This window comes from Crassostrea angulata, chromosome 4 (genome assembly GCF_025612915.1).
Source record: "Crassostrea angulata isolate pt1a10 chromosome 4, ASM2561291v2, whole genome shotgun sequence".
NCBI classification, from domain to species: domain Eukaryota; kingdom Metazoa; phylum Mollusca; class Bivalvia; order Ostreida; family Ostreidae; genus Magallana; species Magallana angulata.
The window spans coordinates 50,043,839-50,068,600 of NC_069114.1; the positions used below are offsets into that span (position 1 = coordinate 50,043,839).

At 34.2% G+C, this 24,762-nt stretch overlaps 4 protein-coding genes and 1 long non-coding RNA gene across 5 annotated transcripts; 1 reads left to right on the forward strand and 4 right to left on the reverse strand.

The window, feature by feature from the left end:
• On the forward strand, positions 1–5,133 carry LOC128181167 (PWWP domain-containing protein 2A-like). The gene is made up of 3 exons (XM_052849461.1): positions 1–320; positions 458–2,560; positions 3,036–5,133. Exons 1-2 carry the CDS (start codon positions 172–174, stop codon positions 2,535–2,537), a joined length of 2,229 nt encoding a protein of 742 aa, XP_052705421.1. The 5' UTR covers positions 1–171; the 3' UTR covers positions 2,538–2,560; positions 3,036–5,133.
• An 860-nt stretch (positions 5,134–5,993) lies between these two features.
• Positions 5,994–6,257, reverse strand: LOC128182421 (uncharacterized). Its single transcript, XR_008243416.1, has 2 exons — positions 6,199–6,257; positions 5,994–6,087 (listed from the first exon to the last, which is right to left on the reverse strand). It is a non-coding gene; the product is annotated as an uncharacterized LOC128182421 (long non-coding RNA).
• Positions 6,258–6,341: 84 nt separating this feature from the next.
• LOC128182420 (tetratricopeptide repeat protein 1-like) lies at positions 6,342–11,608 on the reverse strand. Its single transcript, XM_052851039.1, has 5 exons — positions 11,221–11,608; positions 8,746–8,919; positions 8,233–8,418; positions 7,565–7,619; positions 6,342–6,912 (listed from the first exon to the last, which is right to left on the reverse strand). The coding sequence occupies exons 1-5, from the start codon at positions 11,437–11,439 to the stop codon at positions 6,782–6,784; spliced, it is 765 nt and encodes a 254-aa protein (XP_052706999.1). The 5' UTR covers positions 11,440–11,608; the 3' UTR covers positions 6,342–6,781.
• A 2,820-nt stretch (positions 11,609–14,428) lies between these two features.
• Positions 14,429–17,707, reverse strand: LOC128181119 (E3 ubiquitin-protein ligase TRIM56-like). The gene has a single exon (XM_052849390.1). The coding sequence runs from the start codon at positions 17,647–17,649 to the stop codon at positions 15,631–15,633; it is 2,019 nt and encodes a 672-aa protein (XP_052705350.1). The 5' UTR covers positions 17,650–17,707; the 3' UTR covers positions 14,429–15,630.
• Positions 17,708–19,572: 1,865 nt separating this feature from the next.
• Positions 19,573–23,988, reverse strand: LOC128181121 (ADP-ribosyl cyclase/cyclic ADP-ribose hydrolase 2-like). The gene is made up of 8 exons (XM_052849391.1): positions 23,706–23,988; positions 22,808–22,937; positions 22,389–22,476; positions 21,837–21,982; positions 21,582–21,655; positions 21,193–21,285; positions 20,990–21,079; positions 19,573–20,888 (listed from the first exon to the last, which is right to left on the reverse strand). The coding sequence occupies exons 1-8, from the start codon at positions 23,831–23,833 to the stop codon at positions 20,741–20,743; spliced, it is 897 nt and encodes a 298-aa protein (XP_052705351.1). The 5' UTR covers positions 23,834–23,988; the 3' UTR covers positions 19,573–20,740.
• Positions 23,989–24,762: the final 774 nt, after the last annotated feature.

Below are 24,762 nucleotides of genomic sequence, written 5' to 3' on the forward strand. Positions count from 1 at the left end.
TATGTTTTTATTACCAATTTTCACGGAAAAGAATTGTGTTATTCAGATGTATGAAGTCACATTTGAACCATGTATTGCAATATTTACTTGTATTCTGGTGTTTTAAAGGCAAATTGAGCTGTGAAAATGTGTGCACGCATGCGCGATAAATCTTAATGGAGACCCCGAAAAATGGCGGAGCTAAGAAGTAGACCTGGGGCAATTTCAAAAGGCATGAAATTGCCTGTAACAATCGAAGATGCGATTGAAGACGTCTTGGTTGTTTGCTTAGAATATGGTGCTAAACTTTTCAAGGGCATTTTGTTGGATATAAATAAAAGGTAGCTAGATATTATGTTATAAACACAGCCAAATACTGATACAAAACTGTTTTTCTTAACCATCTGCTTTTCATTTCACATTCAAGACAACATACTAAACATGTCATAAAAAGCAATGTTGTTTCATTTCCTTACAGAAATTTGCCACATGGTGTTTGTGTGCCTTTTTCGGCGAACGGGAACGGTTCAAAAGACGACCCCGGTGCTTCTGGTGTCAACAATAATGCAGATCAAGACATAGAAATATCAGCTACAAATTTCAGACACACCTATTTGCGTGGAAATGAAGAGCATGTCAATAACTTTATTTTACGTTCAAGCAAAGACCGACCAGCACGTAGCATCAGGCTACGTCCTCGGTCAACTCTCTGTAGCAAGTGCAAGTCGGTATGTCAAGAGACGGAGAAGGGAATCATGCCTGTTCAACAGATTGTGAAACAGAACAACCAAAAGAACCAAGCACCTCAGCAATCTCTTCGTGAGGGACTGCGGAGGAGGTCCGTCCAAAACAAGGAGCCAAATAAGGAACCTCAAAACACCAAATCAACAGACAGTAATAAAAACTCAGTTGTGACTCGTTCTAGTCCGTTTATCAAGATTTCATTCGGAGAGGGAACAGTGTTAAAGATACCGCCTAGACTTCATGATGAGGTAGACGGTACTACTGTAAAATCTAAAGGGAAAGCGGAATCTGTGAAAGAAGAGAGTCCAACTGAGCAAGACAAAAATAGGAGAACCAGCAAAAGAAATCTCCGCAAAACTAAAGACCGTGCAAAACGCATGGAAGATGAACCGAAGAAAGAAAGTGAAAGTAGCAATGAAAATGTCACTAGTCATCACAAAAAACACAAACGCAAACATAAACACAAACATGGTGAAAACGAAGACAAAAATCAAAACCCCCCTTCTGAAGGTGTGGACGAGAATTTAGAAAGTACAACAGAGAATCAAAGTGATGCCGCTCAACGACCAAGATTGCTTTACACATGGCGACAAAATAAAGGACTCTCACCAAGACGAGAAAATACCACAAACAATATAGAAAATGTGAATAAAAATATTTCCTTAAAGCAGAATCTCCCAGAGGAGATATCACCAAAACGCAATGTGCGGATAAAAAGTAGTGATCAGGTGCAAAAGAAAGAGTATAAACTTAGGAGTCGTGAGAGGCTCAGCATTGACTCTGTAGAAAAAAGTCCAAGGAAGGAGGAAGAGAAAATACCAGAGGAGGAAGCCCCTGATGAAGATTTTGATAACGATGAAAACGTTCCTGAACTAGTGATGACAGTGAGTGAGGAGTCAATGCCTGATATAGACTCAGCGAGCCAGGAAATGGACAGGGATATTGTTGACTCATTGGACTCTAAAGAGAAATCTCCTGTGTATTATAATAGTGTTAGTGATAAAAGCACAGACTACTATCTGAACTCAAATCATGATTACTTTGTGACCTTAAATAGCACCAACAGTCTTAGTAACTCCATAACAAGTTCTCGCTCTGAGAATCATGATAAATATGTGATAATTGACACGGACAAGTACTCTGTGATATCATCTGCGTCAGAGCGCGAATTTGACTTTAAGGATGAAGACATTCCTTTATCGCCCGAGCGTACGTCTTCACCCTTGCCAATGGTTTCCCCTCCCTCACATCAGCTAGATCCGGTGTCACCTGTTCATCATCAACCCCACCCAGTATCGTTGGTCCATGAACCAGTGCTTGTCTCTCAGCAACATCACTACGAACCAGTACAAATTCCAGCAGTGGAAGAGGAAGAGGAGGAGGAGGAGAAAGAAGACATTGCAGATGCTCCGCCCACCAATAACGATGATGTGTTCAAATCACTGATGATGAAAATCAGGACGCGTGATGTGCCAAAGTGCATGGCCACTGACGGCCGGACTATTCGTGTGGGTGATATAGTGTGGGGAAAGATTAAGGGCTTTCCATGGTGGCCAGGGCGGGTGTTGTCAATCAGTGTCAGTGAGAGGGACGGTGGAATCGTGATCAGGAAACTTGCCCACGTGTCATGGTTCGGTTCGTCCACCATGTCACACATTCAGTGTTCAGATCTGTATCCATTCTTGGAGGACTTTAAGTTACGTTATAACAGAAAGAAACGGGGACCATACAAAGTGGCCATCAAGCAAGCCACCATTGCAGCACAGAGTGTGACTAACACCCACCATATTGACTTCAAAGAATTTGACTTGTAGCAGTCTTCATCCAAAAATAAAACGTAAGGTTCAGTGTATATTATATCTGGTATATCATTCTTGTTGTTTTATAATCTGTTGTTATGTCTTGATTATCATTAATTTGACTTAAGAGAGAGAGAGAGAGAGAGAGAGAGAGAGAGAGAGAGAGAGAGAGAGAGTATGTTCTGAATGTTCTATTTACTATCTATAGTCAGTCAAGTACAGATGATTCTAAGCAATACCCAGCTGTTGTCATTCTGAGTGACTCTTAGTTTATTCTAATCATCTTATCAGATTATAAACTAAATTTTGATGGTACTTAAGGTTTCAACATGAGGTGATTATAATGGATAAAGAGACTGAATGTATCAAAGAATTAATCTCATTAAAAAAAACCGCATGTCCAGACATTGTGTGTTCAATCAAGGTCAATGTATATTACTGAGGAAACTAATTTTTCTACTTATTAACTTGCATGAAAATTAAAGTTTATATCATTGACTTTCTTTCTTGCAGATACTGCATAATCCATTCTAAAAAAGGAATTGTGAATGAGAGATCCAATTGGACATACAGGAAAGGTTCAAACAGTCAAATTCCTGCACAGAGTAGCTCACAACCCAAAAGTCTGCAGACTTTATTGTCCAGCGAAGGATTTTTGTAGAGCACAAGAGGGAGCTGTGATTTTGTTTTCTGTAACTAGAACTTTACATGTATTAATGGCAGTGAATTTTTAAAGCGAGTTACCAGAAATGGATCAAGCTTCTTTTTGTATTGTTTTGCGAGTTCCAGGAATGAACTGTGCTGCTCTTTGTGATCATTGTGCCATTCAGTTTCTCCCATTCTCTACATAGTTCTCATATACCTCAATATTGACACAGTATGGAGTCATCATCGAAACATTTTTTTTTTATATCTGTACATTTTGTATATCTTTTTTGTCCATTGGGTTTGAGTGCATTTTGACAATATGTGAGATTCTGTTAGAATCCTTTCATTGAGGTGTGTTTATTGGTCACAGTATGTGTGTCGTCAAGAAAGGAAACGCCTGTATCAAGTCAGTATTCGGTCATTCTGATTCAGTAGCCACGTTATGTACTTTTGTTTTCAGTGATGAATTAATTTTCACAGTTTGCATTGGATAGCAACAGTTTCATTCCATTCATTCACACATCAATACAGCCGTCATTTCATATTGACCATAAAAACAAGTTTATCTCCAAAAATCAATTTTTATGCAAAGTAATTTTTATTTGGTGATTATCATTACATAGCTATATACACAGTATATGAATTTGAAAGTTCAGCTTGGATTTTGACCTCAAAGTTATTGTGATTTCAACATATTGATATGTTCATAGTGGAGGTGCAATCTTTAGTAATTCAAGATTTGATGGAATAAGTTTTCCTTCAATGATTTTTTTAAATCTTTAAAAATTTGATAAGAATGCATTTTCTTTGTACTTTTATGAGATTTTTATACTGTTACTTTGTATGGGGGATAAATTTTTCATGTTTTCAAATGGTAAGTTTTTACTGCATGTACTAGAAACATTTGAAGTGAGGGGAAAAAAGAAAAAAAATGTCGATCACAAGTAAAAGTTGGTCCAGACTGTACATGTTATTCGTTATGTATCATGATGTATTAATTTATATATTTTTAACGAAATATTCAAGATGTCCAATTTGGTAATTTTTAAGAATATTGAATGTGCTGATAAGGTTTATATGTGTAGGTGTAGGTGACGTGAATCTAAAGATGTACCCCAGCACGTTTTCTTGTTGAAACTATTTTTGAATTTATTTTGTTTTTTGTGGATTTTATTCCAGAAAACATGACTGCAAGTTTTCCCTAATTATGCATATATGCTGTCAAATATGATTACAGTATTGTAATTCTAATTTGCATGCAAGTTCCAATAAATTGATTTTTAGTTGGGGACAAATGGTCAAAGACCCAAAAGTAATAACCGTTTAAGTTCTATTATTTTAAGTTCAACTATTTTTTTTTTTGCAAAAGAATTTCTGGAGACATATATTTATTAGAACCAAGCATTAATGATGAATTGAGAAAAACGCATGTATTTGCAATTGCAGATGTGAATCAGACTTACTCTTTATGTTATGCTGTGAAGTCTTTTTCTCGGCATGTCCCCTTGTTCCTGCTTAATAAATATACAGAATGATGCTCTTGAACTATGGTAGCTTGTACAACATTCTAATGTTAGTAAGACAGACCCTGATTTTCATGGCTTGCTCATATCTCACATCTAAGTGACCTTGATTTTTATACTCTTTTTTGTCATTCACTTGTTATTATATATGATGTATCAGTGGAATCAGTTTGTTTTATAATTGTTCCATGTTTTTTTGTAATGGCCAAATATCCTGTCTCACAAGTTTCACAATTCATAGAATAATGCAATCCAAGGACTTCTCCTCGAACTTGGGACATTTTTCTTTAACACTAGTCAGATAGATGCTTGATGAGTAAGGACCTGTTTGTAGTGGAGAAAAAGAGAGAGAGAGTCTATTTTTGAATTTTATTAAACTGTTACTATGGTTACAGAGTGATATTGAGATAACCAGTCAAATAAATCTGGAATTACTACAATTTACTTGTTATTTTCATTTCACTGTTGATGAATTCAGTTATGAATGTGACAAAATACAGTGTTTGGTTCTGTGTTGACTGGCAAGGATTGAGGAGTCTCTGTCCAAAGAGAGATAACTGTAGTAACCTTTCCTAGCTGTCAAGTTATGGTCAACTCGGTGATCTACGGTCATTTTCATGAGTAATTCATGCCCTATTGGAATGGTTCCATTTTGAGTTTGTGAAGGAATTTCAAAAATTGAAAAAATAAAAATATCAAATTTCATAACATGATCTTCATTTTGCTGACAATTAAACAAAATTTAATTACTGATACGTTTAATGAAAATTTTATATTATTTATAAATCCATGAGTTGACCCATTTTAGTTAGAGTACCGGTATGTGAATTTGGACATGGGTTTCTGACAATGACATCAGAGGTAATAATGTATCGGTAATTAAAAAAGATCATACACTCCATTTCCCAAGGATAAACCCCCCTATTATAATCTCAACTTCTGGTAGCCCAAAATGATAATCCACTCTCTGAAATCAGAATTGAATTGTACGATAGTCATTGAAAAAGATGTACATTAACAAATAATTGATGAGCGTGGAATCGCTGTACAATCATATTCAAGATATCACAGATCTACATAGCGATGAGTTGGATTTAATTAACATCATAATGGGACAGAGGTGATGCAGCGGACAACTGATTAACAAGTCAAACAGGTGTTAAGTTTCACAAGAAATCTATGTACTGACATACAATCCAATGTGTCAACATCTGATTGAACAAAGAGCCCATTTAGTTTTACCCCCCCCCCCCCCCCCCCCCCCTAAAAGGATTTCAAACATAGAAGAAAAAATACATCATCATAAAATACCATTGTTTATTTCTCCATGAGAAGAAATGTGACAAACACATAGATAACAATTTCCTCGTAAGACAGGTGTAATAACCTGCTGACTTCCACAACATACATACAGACCAGTCACAGAACACACAACATACATACAGACCAGTCACAGAACAACATACATACAGACCAGTCACAGAACAACATTCGATTACACAAACATTCCACAACATACATACAGACCAGTCACAGAACAACATTCGATTACACAAACATTCCACAACATACATACAGACCAGTCACAGAACAACATACGATTACACAAACATTCCACAACATACATACAGACCAGTCACAGAACAACATACGATTACACAAACATTCCACAACATACTTACAGACCAGTCACAGAACAACATTCGATTACACAAACATTCCAGTGATTGGATACACAAACAGCTTTGTCACTATCATTATCACGATTTTCACACCATCTGTAACACACGCACTACAATGCAGACTCAAGTTTGTATAGAATTAGTAAAGGAATTAATTTTCAGCAGTCACTCAATCACCAAATACACATACATGTACATAATAACAACACGTCTCTCAGATTCTGTTGCTGATCAATTAACAAGTATAAAAAAGACAAACTTTAAAATCAAATGAAAATACAATTAGTGTCAATTCTGTGAAAGTAAAACATTCTTCACAAATGATCATGATCATGAAATTGACCCCAATCAGGATCGGGGCACTAGGATTTCTGTTCAACAGTACAAAGATCATTCTATCTATTCATCAGGAAGAAGAGGGGCCCTGCTTGAAGTTGATATTGTAGCCCCCCGAGTTGGGGTCCTGATTCAGCTGAAAGTTTTCTGTAGAGAGTCCAAAGGGCTTTAGCACCATGTTACCCAACTCCTTCAGTTTTCCTGAAAATATGAGAAAGTAACATGGAGTAACTGCTGAAATATCTCAACAATATTTTTGACAATTTAAAAGAAGAATTTAAACTCATTAATGCTTATCTGCAGACTGATGCATCTTGGTTATAGGCCAATAATTAATCAAAGGATTGACAGATGTAAGTATATCTGTAACATGTTGGTGTATACTGCTACATGTCATCTTGGTCCTGAGGTATGAGTGATTGATCGCCCTTTAGGCCACCATCTTACAATAATTACTTGTATACACTAAATATCTGATCACCACCTATAACAATACTTCAGGGAAACAGTAAATATTTTGACTTTCAAGACCCAATTTTGCAGACAGTATAACACAGTCTGTAATGGTGTCTTGGGATAATATGATGAACCTTATTTTTTTTTTTAGAAAACAATTTTTTGTGCATTTATCATATTTAAATTCAAATTTGTGTATTTGGGATTATAAGTCAAATGTTGAAAATGTATCAGTGTTAAAAAATGAATTTTTTTTGCTTGTTTACTCTATGCTGTGAAAAATTACTGCCAGTAGGACTGTGATTTTTTTTTTTACTCGTAGTCCTAAAATCAGACCTATAAGCAAGAATATAAAAAATAAATCTTTAGTTTTCATGATTTTTATCTAATTAATTACCAATCATTTCTTCTTTCATCTTTTCGTTTTTCTCTTTTATCTGCTCTGGTAATCTCTGCAAAACAAGAATGAATCCCTCAGAAGTTCCCTGACCATAAATCAATGACAAAAAAACAATTACCATCTTTTTGTGAATTAGGTATAGCTTTGTGCTTTGCAGTTCTGTAATGCATTTATATCAAAATATACAGAATAAACAAGTGTATTTTACAATGCAATAGGACACACAGGATTAATATAACATCCACTCCCTATTCTGACTTATCATATGTGGCACCATGGGTTAAGAATTGTGAGACTCTTAACCACATACTTGGCAGACTAGCTGCCTGGGCTGGGTATTGGGTGGATTATCTCCCTCCCCTAGACTGATCACCAGATACAACCCTCCCAGAACCTTTGACTACTTCCCAGAGCTGCCTGGGCTGTGTGTTGTTGTGAAACCATGTGTATACCCAACCAGCTGATTGTTATAGCAGTTGGAGATTCCCCCTTCTACTTACCAGACATGCTGCCCTGGCTGGGTGTTGTGATGAAACCATGCATTTCCCCCATCGTCTAATATTATAAGGAGTTGGAGATTCCCCATTGTACTTACCAGACATGCTGTGCAGGCTGGGTATGGTGACTTACCAGACATGCTGCCCAGGCTGGGTGTTGTGACTTACCAAACATGCTGCCCGGGCTGGGTGTTGTGAGGGGTCCATCTCCACCACCTTCTGGTAGTCCGCTAGCGCCTCCTCCAGTTTGTCCACCTTCTCATATAGCTCCGCCCGCCGCAGCAACGCCTTCAGATACTGAGGGTGAAGCTCCAAGGCTTTGTTACTGTCTAAGATGGCTTCCTCATTCTCACTCTAATTGAATAAAATATGTGTGTTCAAAATATGCAGAACAAATACTGTACAAAGGGAAATATTTTCCCTCATCTTATTTTTTCCCCTTTCACTTCAATTGTCAACAGGCCAATATAAGACACGACGAATTCAAAAGTCTCAATTACCTCTCTTTTAACACAACTGTGTTTGGGCTAATTCAACACAAAGTGAAACTGATTGCAAGTGAAGAAGGGTGGGAAAAAACCCCATGGGACAAAATAACCTTGTAAACAGTATTCTAAATGAATGAATAAATATCAAAAGAAAAGGTTTGCAATTACATCTATGATTTTCATCTGTGCTAACCTTTTTCATCCGACATGCTGCCCTGTTAGAGAATAGAATGGCCCTGTCCTTGACAAAATCTTTTGGACATAACTTGATGGCACGGCTGTATGACTTAATGGCCAATTCGTATTCTTGCTTCTTGAAGAAATCATTCCCTTCCTCCTTCTGTACTTGTGCTTCGCTTCTTCTTTCCTTAAAATACCAAACAAGGAGATTAACTTACAGTAAGAAGTACGAGCCTCCCATTTCATCCCATTTGTCTGCCATGGACATACATATCCTAAATTGTACAAATACATAACATTTATCTATTGTCGGCCCTGTGAAGTTACAGAAATTGCTGTAACAATGGAGTACCTGAGACATAGTCACATTCTGACAGTTCTGTAAGCTATTTTAGGATAAACTAGGTATACTAGTGGTCAGCTCTTCTGAGGTTCCCTGTGAGAAGTCTTCACTTGTGACGTGTTCTCAGAACTACTGTTTATTCATTCCCTTTCATTATTGATGGAAAAATACAGAGACTACCCCCTTATAATTTTAGCATACTATTCCAATCCATTAATTACTAAGTTCTTGTTTACATAACAGAGGACAATGTACGACAAAATTTGATCAACCAAGTTACTGCCCGAGCAGGTTTCAGACAAACAAAATTATCAACATGACATACAGAAGTTTCTTGTCTCCAATCCACACAAAAGCTCACTTTGTAACTTAACTGGATGTTGTTATTTCAAATAAAAAATATAAACTGGACATTTCTGGAATACTGTAAGATAACTTCCCTTGTGGCAATATAATAACAAAACCATGGCACATTTTATTTATAAGATTTTCACTTTTTATTCAGTGTTTTACATGAATCGCATAGCCCTCTAACTCCTTCACTTCCCTAACACCGCCATTTTCGGGAAACTCCTAGCCATTTGAAATCTAGCTCGTTTATGACATCATTCTTTGCATCTCAAATATCTTTAATCAAATGTTCACAACTTAAAACAATTAAATTCAAGAATGTGTTAAAAATATTAAGATTACACCTTGTTCATTCTATTCACCATTAATTACGTGAAATCGGCTGACACTTTTTCACAGGAGCACTGAAACATCGATATCTCTGACATGCAGGCCTATTCAATCATTAACATTGATCAATCATTTTTAGAGAGGTCAAGATGAAACATTCACATGTAATACATTTTTCATTTAGGGTACATGTATTAATACATTTTTTTTTCAGTCCAAATGACACCCCCACATTCTGAAAAGGTCTTTGTTTTTGTTGGTACAATGACCCATTTTTTATTCTGGCAATCATTTCATTTCAATGAAATTATATACCATTTAAATTGTATGCACCATTTTTACTTATCATAACTTGCAGTATCATAACTTAAACAAATTGAGTTTAAACTAAATTGTCAATGTGTCTTCATTTCCTGGCATATCATAGAGCATGTGGGTGATGGAGTTACTGTCAACGTTTTATATTTGGCGTGTACGATATTTGGCGGAAATTAGTTTTTGAACGAGTTGGCGTGGATTTGAATTAGCGTATTCCTGAATGTGACTATTCTTGCACATATTTGCATGGCATTTAGCGATGTTCTTGATTTAGCGTAAATTTAGCGATGGTGACAGAGTTTGGGTACTCAGTATATAATCCAATATACAATTCCAATCTAAGGTAATTAATAATTGACTATGCAAACCTGTAGGTAAATGATCATGATGCAGGGTTGTCTCTAAGACCCAGGAGGCGGGGAATTCCCCCACCTATAATGCCTTAATTACCCGGCTATTTTTGCATTTCAAACACAATGTAGCTATAAGCAAGACCTCCAGACCCCCCTTCTACTTTTTCATTTCCTCCTTCTACTTCAATTTTTAGAGACAACCCTGATGATGATACACAAAAATACAATCAAAGGGCTGATAAAGACGGAACTCAAAGGACCCTGGAGGTGTTGTGGAACTCTGTATTGTTACAACATGCAATACAAGATAGTATTGCCGCTTTTCTAAACGATTTTCTATGAAAATATACATACGCGCAAGGGCAGTGCATTTGAAATGATGAAAGGGAAAACTTTCAATATATCTTCATTGACACATTATCGTTTTTCACTCAGAAAAATTCACGTCAAGAACAAAAACCAATTTCTTACCGAGATTTATAAAGGGGAATGTTTACATCCTTTCTCCATTTGGAGGTCACTCAGAATAAACTCACACTTTTATCTATGTTACCATCCGGGTACCTTCATCTCCTTGGTAATGGAAAATACCCGTAGACTATTTATTTTTAACCGCAATGTATTGAACCTGACAAGCTAGAGGGGGGCAACCCAGGAGAAAATCAAAAGAGAAATCTTGGGAATTTTTCATACTATTGAAAGCACATCGTTTGAACTTAGAGTTATTTTTGAATATAGAATAATTTAAGAAAATGTGCGACAATAATATCCTGGGATAGACTATAATTCCAACCTTTTTGACCTCCTCTGTAAGGATCTCTTCGATCTCCTCTCCCTCGTCATCTACGATGTTTTGATCTTCTTCTGCCGATTCGTATTCACTATCCGACGAATGTTTACTGTTTGCTATTTTATGTCCCTCGTTTGAAGCTAGTAGATCATTTTCAGACTTATCCTCTTTTTCATCGGAGACACTTGATTTCAAATTCTCTTTTCCAGATGGAGATTCCATCTTTACTAAGCAACCGATTTTAGTGTTACAGATGAATTATTGCCTCCTCATAATTGCTTTAGTTTTAAGTAAAGAAAAATCACATTTCTGATACTTTTTCTAAATAAACACCTCTTTCACTTTCCCGACTTGCGTCAGCTCCATTGTCATTTCATGTCACACCTTCCCGATTCTAAAACAACATAGTAATAAACACTTGAATGAGGAAGATTTTGATAAACGTTAAAACCTCCTTAATTAGGAAATATTAGTTCCGGAATAATATATTTGTATAGAAATGATTATCATTGAAATCAGAGACATAAAATAAAATACATAACATAAATGTTGTTTATGTCTCTCATGAAATTCAATCAACAACAAGTTTTTTCCACAGACATGTACGTAACATATTATCATATCAGAGTTAAGAGAGACCTACCCTAAAAATCTAATCATTCCAAAAGTCTCTCACTGAGGCATACTCTTTAAGCAACTTATAATCTGGTTTTTTTTCAACTGGATTTTGATATACCCCGATGATACATCAACAAATAAGAAGAGGGAAGATTGGATAAGGAAATCTTATTTTTTTCTGAGCTTAAACTCCCCCAATGATGTTGCTACCCGTCGTGGAATAACAACATAGTAAAATCAACAGCGGAAAATTTTCATATTTTCATTTAAATTCAACATGATAAACTACTTAAAGCGCATGAGATCCCCCCCCCCCTTAAGCTTAAAACAAAAGTCTTCGGTATCTTGTTTTTCAACATACTGGCAAACAATTCGGACACGTTTTAGAAAATGAATAACAAGATATTGAAAAAGTGAAAAGTTTTCACGCCAATAAAAGACACTTTTATTGATTATGATCACACCGCCTTTGATGCAGTAAAGTACAATTTTATAATACACATGCAATATAAAAATTCCAACTGATTCGTTTTTCTCTGTAATCAAATTATTTGGCTAAATCAGTTCACTTGAAATTCTTTTCTACAACAAAAGCTTAATAATGGTTATTACAAGAATGAATCAAATATACTAAAAAAATTTTATTAGGAATAACATTTTACAGAAAACGATGGCAAACCACAATGTGATCATGTGACCATGAACGGATCACGTGCCGCTAGTGTCACAGTCCTTAGTACATAAAGGTAATCTCGGATCCTCTGAACAAAACTGAAACTTTAGCGAACTGGAAAATAGAGAATTCAATGTATATATATTACGTGTATAAAGCAAAAACACGAATTCAATGTAACTTTTTTATTCAAAGAATTGTTAATTCTAAAACTGATGTTTAGGTTGACCTCGCAGGTTACGTTCGTGACCCCTTGTTGGGCGAGTGTTCTTTTAACCAGTTCTACCGATGAGCCTGAACAAATCTCTCTACAAAATGTACCTCATGATTATTCACAAATAAGTCTGAATTTTACACCTCACAAAATCAACGGGTATTTTAAAATCAAAGGAGGTAACGTTAAAAACGTGCTCGAATCAAACCTTGGTGATACAGCGGATAACACGAAGAGATGTCACGTTTGGACCCTTAAGGTTTGGTAACTCATACAGAGTAAAATATCTGTAATTACAAGCTAAAAAAATCATCACCATCATCATCATCATCATCATCATCATCATCATCATCATCATCATCATTATATTGACAAAAGTATAAGAATCTGAATCGCACACAGCTGTATGTTCTATTGATTAACCTTTTATGATTATTGAGATATGATTGATTGATTGATTATAACTCGTAAGGAGTGCTTGAGATTCAAGTAAATAACATGAGTCATTGGAGAAAAGGTTTAATGACTTAGGACTCATTGGTAAGAAGGATTTATAACCTACAACTCATAATGATTATAAACCTATGTTTCATTGATAAGAGGGATTAATAACTTACAACTCATTCAAACGACTGACATAACGTACGACACAATGGTAATAAGGATAAATAACACAAAAATTACGCATTGGTAAAATATTTGTTTGAGATATTATTGCTGGAAATCATTGACGACAGGTGTGTTTGAGATAATAATAACTTACGAATCATTGGTGACAGGTGTGTTTGAGATAATAATAACTTACGAATCATTGACGACAGGTGTGTTTGAGATAATAATAACTTACGAATCATTGGTGACATGTGTGTTTGAGATAATAACTTACGAATCATTGGTGACATGTGTGTTTGAGATAATAATAACTTACGGATAATGGTGACATGTGTATTTGAGATAATATCTTACGAATCATTGATGACATGTATGTTTGAGATAATAATAACTTACGGATCGTTGGTGACAGGTGTGTTTGAGATACTAGTATTAATAACTTACGAATCATTGGTGACAGGTAAGTTTGAGAGGGCATCTGATATTAGTTCTATATTTCCATAAGCCGCCATGGAATACTGATGAAAATTTGTATTAAATTTTAGCCTTCTATATGAAAACCCCCCCAAAATAGAATGTAAAATTCGGATGCGTGAGCAAACATCGTGCAAAAATATCTTGTTTTCAAAGAAACGCGTAGTAGTAGAGATGACCACGGCATCTACCTGTTTCTCTTTTTGAAATCAACATCCGGTCACATTGACTGCTATTTTATGGAAATTCTCCCTTCATTATAACAATTTAACATTCAAAATTTAAGAGACATATAACATACTTAGCAACGATAAAGAAAACATTCCGAACACACTCGCAGGGGTGTTATAGGATCGACGATATTAAAAAATAAACATTTAATGTTAAAAATATAGAGATATGGACCAAACATATAGAACTACTGACCATAGATATAGAAAACGGACCATAAATATTCTATAATTGACGTTATTAAATGAGCATTGAGACAAAATGCTTGGGTTTTAACATACTTTGTTGTTGAGATAATTCAAAAACACTTTGAACTACAAAGAGATAAAATATAATAATGGAAAACGTCTTTAACATATAATTGTCAATCTAATTGAAAAGTCAAGCATTTTCAAAAATTACATTACCATTGATAGTGAATGGACAGAAAAAATACATCGAAATAAAATGGCACGCACTTTAAAAAATACAATGTTGGTGAAAATTTGACCAATATTCGTTACACCCATATTCAAAGTTTATCCTTAAAATTGTTTGAACAATAGAGAAATTTCGTAAAAATTACAATCATGTTTTATACCAGATATCCTGTTAGCTGCCCTGAAAGACTTGCTTTTGTAAAAAAGTTTTGTGTAAAATTTCTAATAAAGGTTATGAAAAGAATGTACACAGTTGTATTTTGCATGCTTCTAAAGGCTCTGATAATTAACACAAAACCTTAAGTCAAAGGTTTTTCCCTGAAACAAGAGATATGTTTTTGTATTGAGATGTGTGAGTCGTGGATAGTTCTAAAATACATTATTCTTTTTGAAAAGAGGATCTCTGCAAAGACATGTTTTATGCTACACAAATGTTAATAGCTAAAAATCGCATTAAAAGACATATTTAATGATTAATTTGATAACCACACAACCTTCTTAATTACAATTTATCATTCTAAAGAACTTAAACTTGAAAGGAGTCAAGAAATTCATTTTCAGAGGATTGAAATACTGTTAACGTATTAAATTTGGCTGTGTATTGTATTTGACGTTTTTGGCGTAATGCGGTTTCCGCTAAATTAAGTACATCGATAAATGCATAAATTCATCAACTTTTTTCCACCAAATATAATGCACGCCAAATGTAATACGATTTACAGTAAGCGAAAACGCTTGAAATAAAATATTCAAGACCTAGTTAAAAATGCCCCTTAACATAAATAATTTCATGGAGTGATATAAATTTATTTACACCTATTATTATGAAATGACGTGATTGTACCAGGACAGTTAAAACATTGCATATAGATAAAGCAAATTCGCGGGTAGTTCAGTTACAATCAATCTTATTGACTTAAAGGGAACATTAACTCTCAGTTTGATTTTCCTCTAGTAGGTACTAAATCAGTTTTCAATTACAGAACATGCATTAAAATACATATAAAACACAATTTGAAATTAGATTAATTTATATTATGTAGCATCCTCATTTTTTTATATACGCATTTAAACTATTAAGTGACATAATATCTTATATTGTTAATTCTATGATTATTAGTTTCATTTTTGTACAATTATGATCCCTGAAATAATCAATTTTTACAATGTATTTATGAAACGTTTTCTATTCTTAGTTGGAATAGGGCAACGCTGTTTCTAAAAGCAACAGCAAGTTTGTAGTCAGAACTGATGGAGATGCTTCTTGGATGAGACACATGAGGTAACAAATTAATTGTGTTCCTGAGGGATCCTTCAAAATTTGTCACAATGACACGATGTTCGTAAAAATCAGCAATGTAGATCAGGTCATCTTTGTCAATGGCTATTGGACCGGGAAAACAAAATTCCTTGCGGAACAATCGGGCGTTTTCGTCAAATATGAAAACAAAGTCATTGTCGAAGTCTGACACTGCAAATTTACCAGAGGAAAAGATACAACCAAATCGTGGATCTTTTAAAACTAAGGGATTTCCTTTTGTATCAGTAAACTCCAGCCTTTTTAAAAGTGTCATACCATGCGAAAAGACCGAAATGGCGTAATTTGTAGTACAGGCAAGGAGAATCGAAAGTGGCGGAGTAGCGAATAAGACAGATACATTAGATACACAATTCTTTTTGCTCCAATTGTGGTCCAAAACAATTATTTCTGAAGACCCTGTTCTTATTGCTATACACCAGCTAGTTACTGTTGAGTTAATACAGTTTTCCAATACCATACCATTTCCAGAAAACGCCAAAAAGCACAAATTTACATTGCTATTGCACTGGTCAACAGCAATAAAAGATTCATTAGTCATCCATGATAAACAACTGATTTTTGGAGTTTGTAAGTTAACAAAGCAACGAGTTGCTAGCAAAGAACATTGTATAATCATATCGCTATACCGGCAAGTTTGTACGGCTTTATCCCCCTTTAGTATATCGCGCTCTATGATGTTGCACTGTATACCAACATCACTTTGAGATATACCCATTACAGTTTTGTTCTTTTCTTCTTCGTCTGTCTGTACGCTTTTTGTTTCCATTGGTAATGTGTCGTTTTCCACTGCATTAAGTCCATTTTCAAAAATCAATTTAAAATCCGGTTCCTTCCAACTTGTAGATAACCTTGGCATTGTTACTCTGTTTTCTGAAGATGGACACTGATCAAGTTTAACTGAAGTATGTTTAACCCTTCTCATAACTAAACTTTGCAGACTCAGTATTTCAAAGTCTGTTCCATATTTAAGCAAGAATTTACAAAACGATGTGGTCCTTTCGAGTAGTCTTATTTTGTTTTTCGCCAGTTCGGTTTTTAATTTTGTTTTTTCCTTAGGGTTTTTAAGCGACTGAGTCAAACTTCTTTCCAACGATCTCCTCTGAGCATTGATTTTATTTATCATGCTGTTACAGGTTGTCTCAATTTGAATTCTCAAATTTTCTTCACAGTTTTCAGAATCTTTTGATTGTTTATCAAGTTCAGATTGTTGTATCTTCAGTTGAATAATACCCTTTTCAACGCGGTCTATTTCTTTCTGTAAACACAGTTCAGAATATTTTAGGGCGTCTTTTGGTGAAATGTGGTCGTGTGATCTGTGTTGTAAAACTGTGCAATCTCGACATATTGGGACATCACAGGTCTTGCAAAAGAATTTGTAATACTCCTTCTTGTGGACGGAACAACATATAGTTTGATTTGATCTCATCTCCGAATCATAACATCCACTTTGCGCTTCTTCAATAGAGACCACATGATGATCTTTTGTCAAAGTTGTAAATGTGTGTCGACTTTCCCAGCACGTTTTGCATAAAAGGTCAAAGCATGTCAGGCATGTAGCAACAGCTTCTTGATATCCACCTTTCAACTCACAAAAAGAACAGAATTTCCCTTCAGAGTTTTGAGTTATTTTGATAACACTTATGATATTCTTTAACCAGGGATTTAGATATGTATTTTCAAAATTTGAAATGGTCACCATGTCTTCACATATCGGGCAGCTAATGAACTTATCACTTTTATCTAGCCTGAAACTTGCACATGAACTACAAATGGAATGTAGGCAGGGCAAAAGTCTTGGAACTTTAAGTAATTCCTGACATAAAACGCAACATAGAAAATCATCACCCAATTCTTTCGCTAAAACTGACATTGTGAAAAATACTAGGTCCTTAGCCTTGTTGAGAAAGCGGATATTAAGGATTGTCGTGAAATGAAAATCAGTATCTAGAAAAAAGAATGTTACAAAATTAGTACACACAGCGCCTAATACGTAAAACTTGTTTGATTTGATTTACCAACTCAGTACCTTAAAATTTTCCTTCGCAAAGTAAAAAAGATGAACTATAGGTAGAAGTGTATGTTCTTTTAGTAATGGAACTCACCGTTTAGTTGTCCTTTGAAGATAGAAATTTTACAAAATATATGATTTCCTAATGCAGACTCATATATCAGGTTATCCTAAATAGCATACATTAACCAGGGGTGAAAAGTGGTGTTATCTCCGTGTTCAAGGTACAAAGGAAAAATCAACACTACTCAGCAGGAATAGAGATTAAAGTAATAAATTTGATATGTCATTTGATATTGATGATATTAATTTATTGATTGGGGTGTACCGGTATTTTGTAAGACAGTTATACATGGCGGATGACAGACACTTTCCAAAAAGTCATATGTATTTTTTTTGTTTTGAATTTAAAAAGTTTAGTCTAATGTCTTGTATTTTTTTGCATAGTTTTTTTTAAAATAATTTTTTTTTTATAAAAGAAACGATTTTTAATTTTTATTTGGATATTGGTGTCAACAGAAAAGAGTATTAGAGAATTCTATACATGCACATGTTAAACAGATATGCTGCTGTTAATTCAAAGGACTGGATTGTTGTGGATATGTTTAGACTACATCACCCTATCCTGCCTCAAAGTAAACATCTATTTTTCCATTTGCAAGTTATCTCTATTACTTTATATAAACTGCAATTTCCCCCTGTATATAAGTGGTATCTATTAATGATGTATATCAGTGAATGAATTATACCCATATTTACGTCAATCGCGCTTGATTAGTAAAAATGTCGGCAAATTGTTTTCAAGATATCTTCAATAAATTAAATATCTATTCAATGCTCAAGCATTTCAGATTTCAGACATTAAGGTAGTCCTATACTCGGCAATAAATGGGCTCAATCATAGATAACCTTGTTTTAAATCATACAATGTAGATATGCACTCCAACAATACATAAGAAAATTATATGTTTACCCGCTAGACTTTTGTTATCACCTCTTAGAAATGTGTATGCTATTGAAAATGTTTTGACAATAATATTTTTGCAAAACGTTCCCTATTTTCTTTTTCAAATAATTATTTTTTTTGGTAAATTAAAGCTCAAATCAAAGTAATCCCTGAATTAAAATTCAAAAATCTTTCTTTGTTATAATTTTTTGCTTAGTGTGTCAACAATGTTGGAATCTTGAAACATTAGTTAATAAACGATTAATTAAATACCAAATAGCTTATGTCTCTACAATTTAACTGGTTTTAGTATAAGAAAGGAAAAAAAAATGGTAGGAGGCATCCACTTGTCAAACAAAACAAAGACAATGCAATCATATGTCTGGTTATGATAAAGCTTTGTAAATCACATATCGGGGATCTGTGTGATGCTAGAATTTACGACAATGCGATCGTTTACAACTTATTTAAAGATTTTTCCCTAAACGGTATATTATGCATTTGTTAATCACACAAAGTGGTAAGTGTCATTACGCTATGATTATACGAATTAAATGATACCACAAATCAATATTCAAATGTTTTATATATATATATATATATATATATATATATATATATATATATATATATATATATATATATATATATATATATACATATATATATATAGCTAACAACTATACATATAGTTTTCATATGGTTGTGTTATGAAGCATACCTGACATCTTTGTTAATCGGTGTATTTTGATCCTACTAAATGTCGTTTTTTATTTTTCATTGTACATAATCGGGTTTGTACTTAACTTCAATCATTTTATCTCTCATTCACTACATAAAACACTGTACTATTTATTTTTTTTATAATCAACATTAGTTACAATGGCGACAAAGAGCAAAATATTCTATACCAGATATTTAAAATGTAAAAATCGAATATTGTAAAATCTGGTTGTGACGTAGTGCAATACTTGGATTACTTCAGGTGAAAAAAAATACTTTTTTTTCAAAAGCAACAGCTAGTTTGTGGTCAGAACTGATTGAGATACTTCTTGGATGAGACACATGAGGTAACAAAGTAATTGTGTTTCTGAGGGATCCTTCAAAATTTGTCACAATGACACGATGTTCGTAGAAATGAGCAATGTATGTCAGGTCATCTTTGTAAGCAACATCTTATTTAAGAGAATAATCTGGCGTGTTAACTGAAGATGTAAATAAAGCCTTTGTTAAAGTCAGGACAAACTCTCCGGTGAAAAGAATGCAACCAAATCGGATCCACTGAATTTGTTTTACTTGTATATCAATGCATGTCATTCTTTTTACATTCCCTTTTGTCACCTGTGTAGATTAATATTATGGATATTTCGAAATGCAGGCAAGATTGATTGGCTGATCGATTGTGATGAATCATCAAACATTATGGACACATTAAGAGTACCACACTTGTGCTTCCAGTCGCGGTCCGAATAAATGACTTCTGAAGACTCTGTTCTTTAGCAATACTAGTACACCAACTGGCCAATGTAAAATCCTTTAAGCTTTCCAATTAATGTAATTTCCAGAAAACGGCAAAGAACACAAATGTAAACTGTAATAACATTTGTCAACAACAAATAATACTGTGGTTTTATTAATATTCAAGGGTATCAATTTTCGTGGATAAAGTGAAACTCACAGTTTCAAGGATACGTAAATTCGTGGCCAATGACCATATCAATACAAAATGTTAATAAAAATTGCACTTCAATGAACACTTATTTTTGTGGATCAACTTTATAACGAAATCCAAAGAATTGGAATTTAACGAACATTGATGAAACCACAGTATTCGACTGATTCTTGACCTTTGATATGAATTCATATGTCTGTGTGCTTTTTGTTTTTATTGTTAAAATTTTGGTTTTTTTTAAACGCATTTAACTCATTTCGAAGTATTATTTCATTTTTTCCGGTCTCTTCCAATTAGTAGATAATGTTGATATTGAATCAAATAGACTAATGATACTAAATTAGGAATAGCATTTTACAGAAGACAATGGCAAAACACAAGGTGATGACGTGACCATGAACAGACCACGTGCTACTAGAATCACAATCCTTAGTACAGAAAGGTAACCTCGGATCCTCTGAACAAAACTGAAACTTTAGTGAACTGGAAAAAAAGAGAATTCAGTATGTATAATGCGTATATAGAATGAATAGACAAATGTAATTTAACTTCTTTATTCAATAGAATAGAATTGTAAAACTCACCTTGGATTAACCTCGCAAGTTACGTTCGTGACCCCTTGTTGTGCAAGTGTTCTTTTAACCAGTTCTACTGATGAGCCTGAACAAGTCTCTCTACAAAAATTTTCTCATGATTATACACAGATAATTCTGAATTTACACCTCACAGAATCAATCTGTGTTTTAAACTTAAAATAGGTTATGTTTAAAACGTGTTCGAATCAAACCTCGGCGGTAAGGCGGAGTTCAGGGCAAAGAGAACACGAAGAGATGTCACGTTTGGACCCTTAAGGTTTGGCAACTCAAATCGACTGAAGTATCTGTAATTCCAAATTAAAGATATTAATGGGATATCATTGATTGGTTATAATTCGTAGGGCTTGATTAAGATTTATGTAAATAACTTAAGGAGGATTATCAACTTACATATCATTGTTCAGATATCAATAGTATAGAAGTCATTGATAAGAACGTTTTATAACCCACAATATATTTGCATCTACACGAAACGTGTTTCAGATTTTATAACAAATAACTAACGAATCTTTGGTGAGAAGGACTCATAACTTACGTATTGGTAAGATACGTGTTTCAGAAGTTATAACTAGTGACTTACGAATCATTGGTGAGAGGTGTGTTTGAGCGGGCATTCAGCATAAGTTCTATATCCCCATAAGCCGACTTGGAAAACTGAAGAAAATTTGTATTAAATTTCACATTTATATATGAAAGAAAATTTCATCAAAAGATAACTTGAAAATTGGGTTGAGGAACAATTTTGTGAATTATCTTGTTTTCTGTTAAAGTCAGATCATATTTACCTATGTTGTACAATAATCCTTTATGGGATATATAACACAAATATATTTACATAATCGGAAGCTTCCGTCCAAAAAGCAGCCTCGGCCGACCACGGACATTCCGGCGTCTGGTCATATCCGGGACACTTGCTGCGGTCCTGTTCTACGCCATCAGCAGAACTGTTGCTTCCACAAAACTTAGTATCGCCAAGGAAACCTAAAGATAAAATTCTTGAAACTAGAAACAGGGATTTATGCCTTCTGAGCTCTTTTTTCACTCAACAACAGTTCTATTTTGATAGGAATTTTTATCGTAATATATCCGTCCTCCTGAAGTTTTCTGCTTTAATATCTTCTGTGGATGTGATACTATTTGAACAATTGTTTTTAGCTTCTAAATGTATTACATGTAGTTATATATATAGGGTTATATATATATATATATATATATATATATATATATATATATATATATATATATATATATATATATATATATATATATATATATATATATATCGTTAATGCAGATCGTCTATACCAATGTTTTGCAATTTTTAAGTGATAGAGGTACATTTGACGACGTATAAGTAGTTGCGTCATAGACGAGGTCATGTATTCACCTGTAAGGGTGTCGGCGATTGAGAAGGTCCTTCTCCCTCTGTTTGAGTACCTCATCACAATATCATACACATTTTCCCAGAAAACGAACTAAGGGAATTAAATCAAAAGACGACATTAAGTGAAAGCTCTGTGATACGATATAAAATGAATATATTTCTTCCCTCAATATGTTTGATATTTGTTGGCAAAACCTTAAATAAGCGTTCAGTCTTTGAATTTCATAAAGCTGCGTATGCTCTGTCTTTTGTTTTCATAAAGTTCTGTTATGCTGTGTCTCTAAGTTTCATGTACAAATAGTTATTTTAGGCTGTGTCTTTAGGTTTCATGTAGTTCAGTTTATCAAGCTTTGTGAATTGTAGGAAAGTTTACAATGTAAGATTTTGGTACTATATAATAGCTCTATGAGTAGTAGTGGCACCTTGTCCCTTGCTATGGCGTGCTGACTGTCTCTAACAAACTGAGTAAACCTTTCCCTCGGCACGTGACATGCCGGCTGGTAAGCAATGGCGTCACGGAAACTCTCCCAGAGCAAGGTACAGTTCTTTCTCCTGCAGATGAGATGAAGATAGGAACACCAATAGTATTAAGATGAAATACCGATAAAAACGCTGAAAGTATCACTACGAATATAGTTAGGTAGACGGTTAAAATCTTTAGGTGCTTGTAGTTATATTATCAATGCGTTAATGGCCATCGTGTCACATCACGAAAATGGTTAAAAAACGAAAAAAGCTGTTACTGGAATACACCAAAGGAAGAGTTTAAATTGGGTAAAGACGATAACATGTAAGTCTTGTCTTAAAAAGGCAATAAATCATCCCAAATATCAAAGGTTTGTTAAATGCGCACACGATGGTAACTCTACACTGGTGAAATATACTTTTCCTTTGCTATTTGATCTATGATAACAAATATTAAAGACAAGCCACAAAGTATGCACAGTAGATTTTTTTTTTCACCTAGTTTGAGCACAGTTTGATTTACATTTAATAAAGATATATGCAATTAAATCACTGAAGGAAATAAGGTAACATATTGTATCAAAAAGTATACCCGACAATATAAGTGCATTATAAATGACTGCATGTAAAATATATTGAAGTTATTTTACTTTATTTCATTGTTTTTAAAAGTGAAAACGAAAATGATGATACTTTTTAGAAATTTACCAAAAAACCGAAACTATTTATTTGGCACAATGCAAAGAAATGGCATGTTGCAGTGCTATTCATTTGTTTATAATAAAAGGAACGACTTCGTTTATATAGAAAGCTATAGAAAGGTTCTACGTTCAAAGATAATAAAGGAGTACTCACTGAGTAACAAATGGCTGCGGGTTGATGGTGGTCTGGTAGTACAGACATTTCCCTACAAATTCCTGATCCACGAGGGAAAGGGCGAACACGTGAGGCAAGAAAAGGACGGAAAGGATCCAATAATTCATTGTCTAAAGAATCGTGACCTCTCTCGACTTAAACCTCAACGGCTCCAGTGTAAGGCTGGTTACCGAGGAATTATCCTTGTTCATACAGCGCAGTAGGAAGTCTGGATACGCCGGTACTGAGTGTGTATGCAGTGGTCGTAACAGGTCGCGGGTAAAGGATTTCTGATTACAGATTTAACTTTGATAACTTGCTGTCGGGTTACCGCACTGACATGCTCTACTTAGCCATTGTGCAAAAGCAGAAGACTTTTATTGACTTGTAACGTACGCAATTTTAAAATGAATTGAAATAAATTCTTTAGATGATGAAAAGCTTCAATATGCAATTGTTAATAACCATAACCTATGAGATTTTATGAACAGAAAAAATGCTAGTAGATAAATATGTATGGCTTTAACTTAAACCATCTTGTCTAGTGTTTGTTTACCGAAGGTATAAATAAGAAAGATTTTTCGATAAGTTACATTTGCAGGATTTAGGTGGAGATATTTCCCCCCTTATCTGATTGAATGGAATCAGGATAGGAAAAATTCAAACAATGGTAGTAAATACAAATATTACGTTATCTAAGCGTCGTGCAGCACATTGTGTAGACACTCAATGAGCCCTAAAGCATTTTTAACTTCCTTGTTACATAAATATAATGGATTCTTTAAAAAACCCAACTCAAAAATGTTTCATGATGAAATTTATAAAAAGTTCATAGGGCTTCCAGAGCTACTTACTGAATGATATTAGAAAACAAAATACAGATTTTAACATTGTAAAAAACTGTTCAGTAAATTCCCCTCACAGTAAGAAACAAAAAAGTTGATGATATAATGTTAAGAATAGAAATGCTACCCATATGAATTTATATTTTTGGGGTTAATTTTTAAAAGGATAGATGAGGCAAAACAGTTGGTGAATAACCTAATATAAACAAATG